Raw genomic sequence first — 9947 nt, forward strand, 5'->3', positions numbered from 1 at the left:
AACATTATTAATTAACTTTTACCAATCTTTCATACTATCTTTTAATAGAAGACACTACATTTTGTTTTTTTCTTAACATTCAATGTCGCAATCAATCCACATTTGTTTTATGTTCATTTTAATAGTATAAAAAACAAAACTGCTCTGAGAAAACTTGTACTAACTTAGTATACAAAAAAGTATACATACAACACCACATTAATTTTTATAAACGTGTTAATAGACTCACGAAAGTTATTTATTTGCATAAAGACTTAATAGAAAAGTGTAAAAAAAATATGGAAAACGAAGTTGTCACTATAACAAAACAAAACTGCCCTTGTAACAATGACAGTTGTACAAAAACATAAACAGGGATAAAAATAAACAAAAAACACATAGTAGAAAACTTTGGAAAAAGCAAAATTTTAAATTTTTACTATAAAAATTTCGATTCCAAGCTTGAGTTGTAAATTACTAGCTTAAATGAGATAGAAAAATAATCACTTTAATGCAAGCACAAAAATCTAGAATAAATAAAACTTATAGATTCAAATATAAACAAACTTGAATAAAAATAAAGCAAAGACGCAGCAGTTAAACTTCAAAATTTATTTTATGAATTCGTACAAAAATTCGAGAAATTGTTTAAGTACCTTTCAAAATATGATCTCAAATTAAACTGTTGTTGATCAACTGAACACATTCAACTATCTTCGCCGACTGATTTTCGTTTTTATGTTTGAATTTACCGGCAACGTCCGACAGGATTTGCTTGGCTTCCAGGGAAGCAGCCGTCACTTTGCAAATGTCGTTGCCATGCAACACGGTTCCCAAGGCGACCAGCGACCTCAGGCACGCGTCTTCGTGGGAGTGGTGGGGAAGGAAAGTGGTCAAGAGGACGTTGACGCAGGCGAGCCTGGCGGGCGACTCCTGCATCGAAGCGTTGCCGTTCACAAAAGCCGCCACGTTCATGGCCAGCGTTGCCAGGGCGACCTGCGCGTTCTTGTTGTCGGGGAGTCCCCGAAAGCCCTCGAATAATTCGCTGGCCTTTGCGGCGACGAACTGACCGCCTCGCTCGGTGCAGAACAAGTTGCAGAGGCAGCGGGAGGCGCAGGTGACGTTGAGGAGGGAAGTCTTGCTCCCGTCGTGCTCGCGGATGCACCTCTTGAGGATCGCGAACATCTCCTCCTTCCTGTCCTCGTTCAGCAGCTTGTCCGTCGCCGCGTCCTTCTGCAGGAAGACGAAGTACCGGAGGAGGTCGAGAACGGGAAACAGAAGGTCTGAAACGAGAATAATTGTTTGTACAAAAAAGGCTATCATGTTTCATATAAGCAATTCTGCTACTTAATTTCTATAATTAAATCAGGGTTGGATATGTTTTTGAATAATTTTATCCAAGTTTTTAGAATTACACGTATTAAGGTCTACTTTTAATCTAAAATTAAGTTTAAGGTAAAAAATATGTTAAACAGTATACCGACATTGAAAAGATATCTTAAAGCTTCTTTATGTAAAAGTGGTTTAAAATTCTAGGTTTTTTGTGATTTTTGTTCAAAATTCAAGGTTGTTGTCCTTCAAAATTTCTCAAATTACAGATTTTCCCAGGTTTCTTTATAGCCTAAATTGTCAAATTCCAGAATTTTTATGTTTTTCAAAGATTCCAGGTTTTTTTGGCAACCCTGCTGTACGTTTAAGTTATTATATACAAATCCTGGCTATACAACATATTCTAAAAGCTTATGCATATTTCAAAGTTTTAGAAAATACTTTCTTCCATCCGCAATTTAAAAAAAGTTTTGATCTTTAAATCAAATTAAACATAAAACTTAATTTTACTTGAATCCTAATGAGTTTGATCAGTTAAGTATAAATGTAAGATGAACTACTTAAACTATTTCTATTTAATAAAATATCATTTAAAAAGCTACTTGAAGGCCAGTGAAGCATATTCCACAGCCCTTGAAACTGATTTTCATCTATCACAGTCTGTTTGGATTCGACAAGTTTCATTACAGACGGCAATTCTTCTTTTGATAACTTCTGTTGAGACTGTTCGGAGAACTCTTCGATTTTTTCTGATGAAAAAAACTTACTTAAACCAAAAGAACAATAAACTTATGTGTAAAACTTGATTTAATGATCTTAGTTTGGTTAAAATTAAAAATTATACCAACTTGCCATTGAAGAAAGATTGACATTTTCGAAGAATTTTAGAACAGTTTGGGGAAAGTAAGGATTATTTGTTTGACTGCTTCCGTTTCTACAAAAACATATAAAAAAATTAAGTTTAAGGGAATAAATAAACATCAGAAATAGTAACTAAAACCATCGTACACTAATAGCTTTTTAATTTACAAAAAATAAGTTTACAACAGATGTGCATATTATTAAATTTCATTTGTAAATTATGACTTTAAACTTTTTTTTAAAAACTCTGTTGAAATAACCTTTATGCCATAGATAATGTTTAAATAATTTAAATCAGCCACAGTTACATGCTTCGTCTAGTAATTTGATAACAAAGCAACATATAACTAACTGTGGCACGTGTCTTCCGGCCCCGGTGAACGGGTCTTGACCACCTGATGGCGCTGTTTGTCCCGCGCCACCTGACGTGTAGCTGTTGGCCCCCGTGAAAGGATCCACCCCACCGGTGGGTCCGTTCCCGCCCGAGCCTGCGCGATACCCTCCCGCTCCTGAGTGAAAAAACGTTGAGTTTTTGGTTACTCTAACTTAACTGATTATTCTTACCACAACTATTATGTAAATATTAACTGAGTTAATTTTTTCCGGTTAAGGTGAACAACGTTTCTCCAACTTAGTTTGATCATAAAATACTTTAAAAAAAGTTAAAGTTTACAAAAATGTTCAAAGTTGGAACCTGTGAACGGGTCGACCATGGTAATGTCCGCGGGTTGAGCGCTCTCCTGCTTGGTGTTCTTCATGATGAAGCTGGCGATCTGATCGAGGAAGTCCTGCGGCAGGTCGTTGTCGTCGATGAACTTCTGCGCCGACAAGTAAGCGTCGTCGCCGACATTGTAGGGGAGTTTGAGCGGGGGTCGCCCTTCTGCGATGTCAACATCGATTACGTAATCGTATTCCTTGCCTGAAAAAAACAACCACAAGTTACAATTGATATGCTTAAATTGTTTTGTGGACTTTTAACTTGGTTTTGTATTTTTAGCATACATGTATCTTCCTTTCCAAGTGTTCAAACTAAAAAAAAAAATTATGTGATTATCCATCTTGTATTTTGGCTGATTAAAACAAGATATTGCAAAAGAAAAAAAAAAAGAATAAATCAAACTTGTGTATAACAATGACAAAAATATTGCATGTAAAATTTAGTAAACAGCAGGGTGGCCATTGGTTTTGAGAAATTTTTCCAGGTTTTTGAAAGTATACGTTTTTGGATCTATTTTCATTTTATTAAAGGTAAAAAAGTGTCTGAAATAGTTCAATAACATTAAAAAGCTACTGTTAAGCTACTTTAAAAGTGTTTTTTTTTATATAATAAAACTTTTTGATGATGACAAAAAACTTATATCTATATGATAGATTTTTCAAGTCAAAAGAAAATTTTACAACTTAAATGTAAAAAAAAAAAATTCCAAGTTTTTTATTGATTTTTGTTCAAAATTCCAAGTTTTTTTTTCAAATTTCTCAAATTTCAGGTTTTTTCAGGTTTAGTGGTCACCCTGAAACAGATTTTATCAAAGGTAGGCGGCAGACATTCGTAACATAAATTTTACAAACTATATTTATAACAGCTCATCTTCTCACCTTTGTACATTTTCTTATCCTCTTTGGATCCAGTGACTTCACCCAAACAAGTCCACTTATATTCGCTGTTGGACCAACTGTAAGCAAAAATCTTTTTGTTTTCATCAACGGCCATTTTAGTTTCACCATCTTTTTGACCTGTTGAAATAGTAAATCGTGAAATTCGAAATATAAAATAGTTTAAGCTTTGTATATTTATTTTCGGTTTGTTTTACAATTCATATTTATGCATAAAAATACTGACAAATTTTTGCTGGTAGTTAAAAACCATACCAAATCAAACTAACAGCAGTAATGAAATAGCTTAATAGTTCTACGTTAAAAAAAAACTATTTGTGTTAGTACAACCTACATCTTATAATTAAAAGTTTTATGATGCAGCAAAAAATTGATAACTAACCAGGGCGGGACTCAAGCTGATCAACAGTCGGTAATTTGCTGGGATCAATATTTCCGAGGCCTGACGACTTTGCGGGTATTTTCGATTGTTTCAGCTCGTTCTCATACGCCGTCATAACCTCTTCGGAGGCAAAATTTTCAGGATTTTTGGTGAACATGCGCAAAGTTGCGTCACTGCAACCAACTGCTATGTCTCCGTTCTACAAAATTTAACTTATTAACTTGCATAAAATGAATTAAATGCACACAATTTAAGTATATAATTATAGTATTTTAAGCAATTTTTTTTTAAATTTTAGTAAAAGCCCTTTTTAACGTTTATATTAGGATATTGAGTACAGTTATTACAAACAGATAAGCAGGCCACACTCCAAGGGCTGGTGGCGGGAACAAGTAGAGATTGAGTGCTGTTCTCCTTACTTTCCTCCCAAACACGAACTGTTCTGTCCTCGCTGCACGTTACAAACCCTGTTCATATTGACGACTATGTTAGCAATCACAGGGTGGTTTACGTGTTTAAAATTATTAAATGCGCCAAAAAACATGTTGTAAATATAACATTGTTATTTTATTTTAACATATTTATGCTGTAAAATATGTAGAAAACATTTTAGTATAACTTTTTCAAAAAAAACTTAATGAAAATTGCTTCTTCTTTTTTTACTTCAAACTTATTGCAAGCTGCTCTTTTATATTTAAATAACTAAATAATTAATTACTTTATTTTATAAAAAAAAGGTCAAAAAGCCTGGTATTTTTAGAAAAAGCAATAAAACAAAAAATACACTAAGCATTAATTTTTTATCTAATCTAACAATACTTTTTACACCTACATATTCAATCACTAAATATGCTAATTTAGCAATTAATGCTGAAGTTTTTTAAACTATTAAAAATCATTTAATCTAATATGTAGTGTTTGCATCAAAAATTTTACCAGTATAGTTGGGAAGTGCTGCGATGGAGTACACATAATTGGTGTGTCCATAGTAAACCTTGTTGCAAATTCCCACCGTCGACCATTTTCTTATGGTAGTGTCGTTGGAACATGAGAGAAAACTGTCATTTCCAAACCATGCAAGTCCGCGCACACAGTCACTGTGACCTGTTAACAAAATAACAGTAATATTAATATTATTTTTAAGTATTTTTCAAATATAAATTGTTTATCTTAACAGATGGAATAAACAGCAAATTTTTCAACTGACTTTAATTATATTACATCAAAATAAGAAATAAATTCAACAAAAGGAATTATTGTTAAAGGGTAAGTGTCTAATATGCACAAAGGGACACTTTTGCACGGGTTGAATTTTTTTTTTTTTAACATTAATTTATCTTTGTTTTTTTTTACTAGCAATATTACCCCTAATACTTACCCTTGGTCAGTACTTTTTTGTTTATTCTTTTATAATTATTTTTATTTTCTTTTTTTTTTTTGGTTAATAATTTTTAAAGGTACATATATGTTTTTATCACAGTTACCCCTTACCCTTATCCTCGGTCAGTAACTTTTTTTTCTTTTTTTCTTATTAAGTTTTCTTTAATTTTTTCTTTCTACTTTTGTGCAAAAGTGACTCTTTGAGCAAAAATGTCTTTGAGTAGAAATCCCCTTTGTGCAAAAAAGTCTACATGCAAAAGTTTCCCTTAGTGCATATTTTACCCGTTCCCCCAATTATTAAAACATAGGGTTAATATTTGCTACAGTTATAAAGTTACAGTTTTTACACATACTAACAATTTTAAGAAACCTAATAAGGTACATAGAAAATTAATAAAACTGTATTAATTTCTCAGGAAAAAGTAGAACTAAGTCACAAACCATTTAATGTGATGGTTAGAGAACCGTTTATGAAAATGCGAATATTTTTGTCAGCGCTTGCAGTTACAACCATTCCATCACTGCTTCTGTACAGTACGGCCCATACTGCTGCTTGGTGACCCTAAATATCAAGAAAATAAATTAAAATTTACCGTTTTAATGCTATCTATTTGTCTAATAAAGTAAGAAGACAAGGTTTCTTTAGAACTATCTAACAAAAGTCTAATATCATGTTTCAATAAAAATAATTAATATTTGCAACATTATTTGAGATACTTTAAGTTATCATTTATATATGTGATTTATTGATAGATTTAACCTTCATATTGTAACACTTTTTTTAAACATCTTGTACGAGTTTTATAAACTAACACACAGACACAACTGATACCTTTGTATAATTCAGAAATGTAAACTTGAAACACCTAAATAGTGAACTAAATTACAAATTAAGAAAGGAATATTATGTTGTTTTAGTATTTAAAAATAAAATCAATAAAAAATATTAATTACCTTCATAACATGTCTAGCTCCACCGGTGAAATCGTTTAGGTTCCACAGCCTGGCTGTTTTATCCCAAGAGCCACTGACTAGCACCAGATCATTACCGGACGCCATGCAACTGACTGTTAATTTTTATATTTGTTATAAATACTATACTTGAATATATACAAATACTTATTTAGGGCAAATTTAAAAATTGACATGTTTTAGATTACATGCTTGAGAATAAAATATTCCTTAAGAGTGGTTGTTTATTGATGCAAATTAGTATTTATACAGAATTTCTTAAGCAATAAGACATTATAAATTTATGGCGCTAGCTAAGTTTGAAAAAAACTAAAAATTTCAAAACCTATGTAGCTAAAGTAAGTAGATATATTTATTTAATTATGTAAACATGTTGAATTAACTCATAATTTCTCACAACAATTACAGTTTGATACAATATTATTGAAAATAGAACATTTAATTTCATAACTAGTTATCTATAATTTTCTCTGATTTATTTTTAATGTATTGAGCACTTAAAAAAACAACACAATACATTAAAACAAACATATATTTTAATAGATTTATTAATAAATATTCAAACAAATTTATATTCTGGGAACTAAACAATGGCTTTCAAATGCGATATAAAAAACTAGTTTGGTAAGAATCAGAAGTTCAGAACTAAAGCAGGAACAGAAAAAACAATGAAAACTTTAAATTCCTTAAAATTATATAATGAAAATAACTATAAGAGATCAGCAGCAGTTTATAATATATGGATTGTAAATTAAGAAAACCAGATAAAACTGCTGTAAACAAACAAAAAGTTTTGAGTTAAGTCAATATACTTTAAAAATTTAGTAAGTGACTTGCTAGATGATATAAATTAAATGTTAAAAAATCTTTAACTTTTTTAAACGATTTATTATTTTTCATAAATGTATTTTTTATTATTTAAATTTATACAACTAGTTTAATGCAATTTTTACTTAACGGAAGTATTATAATATACCTAGTCTTATCAAATACTAATAAAATAACTTAAACATAACTATAGCACTAGATAATAAATTCACCATTTTCAGAGTGCCCTTTTAAAGTTTCTAAAGGTTGAGACTCTCCAGGTTTATAAATATTTATTGATTTGTCATTGCTGCCAGTACAAATCAGACCATCAGGATAAATTTCAGTAGCAGGATAAACTGCACAGATACAAGAAACAAAATTTTGGTGTCCGCGTAATGTATCAAGATTTTCATAGTCAGAACTTCTGTAATTACAATTATGTTAATTTTTTATACTTGTTGGACTTAATAAAAACTGATAAATCTAATTAACTGAAGGTTAAAACGAATAAATAAATATTAAACCACAAATAATATATAAAAACTTAACTTTAATAGTAATTACCTATTTTGTAAAAAATCAAAACAATGTTTTATAGTTATTGAGATGTAAAATCTTAAATTCATGTTGAAAACTTATTGGATCTACATGAACTTATTGAAACTACTAAGTGTTGACTGACTCAGTTTGTTGCCATACTTTTGCAGTTTTGTCTCTAGAGCTAGACAGTATTATGTCTTGATTTTGTGCTGTTGAGTATGCACAAACATCTCTCACATCATTTTGATGGCCGTACAAACTAGTTCTATATTTATACATTTTTAGTCACCTTACTTATACCTATTAATTGTTTTTAAAATATTATAAGCATACATTTATTTTATACTGACAAAAAATCAAAACCATAAATTTAAATAACATACAGTGAACAATAAATCATATAATATAAATAATAAATATAACAATAATAAATAATGTTACTAAATTAAGTGTCTGACTATGACAAAATTAGTTACAATAAAAGTAAGTTGAAAACTTACAAAAAACTAAACGTTTAAAACAGCTCAAATTAGATATCCAGCAATTAAATTATAAATTTTTACTTACTAGTACAGCATACTATTTATTTTCAAATACACAAATTGTTATTACTTTCAATTAACATAAACTACAGGGTTGCCTCTCTTTTAGTCAAAAACTATCCTGAGTGACCTTAAATAGTCCGGTGTCTTAATAAACTATTTTTAACTTATAAACACAACAAAAATCAAGTTTTTGAACAAAATTAGTTATAATTTATCAAAAATTTGAAACTGAAACAACTAAATATTATTCAAATATAGAAAAAAGATTGAACTAAGATTTTCAAAACATTAAAGTAATAAAAAGCTGAGTTTTTTATTATAAAAAAAGCTGGCTGGAGTCATCTTGAGTTTAAAAAAATTCAAACTAGCCTGAGTTATCCTGATTGTGTAGCAACCCTGTAAACATTACAGCACAAATCATTAGTATTTAACTGTAAATGAAATAAATACAGAGTTTCGTACTAAAATTTGATAAATATATGAAGGTATAATCTAGGAAAATTTTCATGGGTTTTATGAATGCTTAATCCTATTTTAAAACACTCAAACATTCAAAGTAAATAGTTAAATGATATAATAGTATAATGATAAGTAAATTTAAAAAAACATCTAGTAAATAAATTTGAGATAAACAATTTTTTTAAATTCTTAACTTGATAAAAATTATATTCGATTACTATCTCTTTCTACTAATAACTAATTTCTTATTTTAAAATAATGTTTAAAAAATAAAATTACATTTTAACACTTGGTATATTCAAACTAGTTGGTTTTATTATGATTTCAATTAAAAGTAGTTAAGTCTGATGAAAATTTAGTATGTCAAAGTATATTTTGTTTCACTGATAAACTTTTTTAATGAAACTTGGTACAGTGCTTCCTCACTTATCTGGTCCTCACTTATCCAGCGAATTTTAGTTGAGAAATAGATTTATTTAACTCAGCTAAAATCAATGCTTTATTATAAATATCCAATTTTATTTCAATAACTAAGCAAGCAGTTGAGCAAGATGTTTTATTTTAATTTTTTTGCACTATAGAAATATAGGAAAACCAAACCCAGGGCTACTCAAAATTCTAACATCCAATTATAAATAGCAAAGAAATAAGGTTGTATTTAAGAATTTTGCCAAGACATACCTAAGCATTAGTACACAATTGGCCTGAAGAAACAAGAAAACCAGAAATCAGACCAGAAAGTGTTTAACAACTATTTTCTGATTCAGTGAGTTTTATCAAGGTGGCCACTGGTTTTTTTAAAAAAATTCAAGGATTTTTGAATATCTTCTAGGTTTTTGGGTTTATCTTTAGTTTAAAGTTAAGTTCAAGTTAAATACTGTGTTAAATAGTATAACAACATTAAGTAAATATTGTTAATCTACTTTAAATGTGTTTTTTAATTAAAAAAGTTTCTGATAATGACAAAATATTTTTATCATTATCTTAATTTTTTGTGTCAAATCAAAATTTCACTACTATAAATAGTCTGAAATTGTAAGTTTTTCAATTATTCCAGGTTCAGTGGCCACCCTGGT

The 9947-nt window shown here is 29.6% G+C and overlaps 1 protein-coding gene across 1 annotated transcript; it reads right to left on the minus strand.

Moving 5' to 3' along the window:
- Positions 1-365: 365 nt before the first annotated feature.
- LOC145831395 (phospholipase A-2-activating protein-like) lies at positions 366-8157 on the minus strand. The gene is made up of 13 exons (XM_082938649.1): positions 8010-8157; positions 7558-7751; positions 6500-6612; positions 5987-6107; positions 5102-5269; positions 4517-4632; positions 4166-4364; positions 3766-3903; positions 2864-3088; positions 2522-2678; positions 2157-2242; positions 1911-2057; positions 366-1262 (listed from the first exon to the last, which is right to left on the minus strand). Exons 1-13 carry the CDS (start codon positions 8144-8146, stop codon positions 652-654), a joined length of 2412 nt encoding a protein of 803 aa, XP_082794775.1. The 5' UTR covers positions 8147-8157; the 3' UTR covers positions 366-651.
- Between the last annotated feature and the right edge of the window lie 1790 nt (positions 8158-9947).

Source organism: Thalia democratica, chromosome 3 (genome assembly GCF_965202585.1).
Source record: "Thalia democratica chromosome 3, ktThaDemo2.hap1.1, whole genome shotgun sequence".
Taxonomy (NCBI): Eukaryota; Metazoa; Chordata; class Thaliacea; order Salpida; family Salpidae; genus Thalia; species Thalia democratica.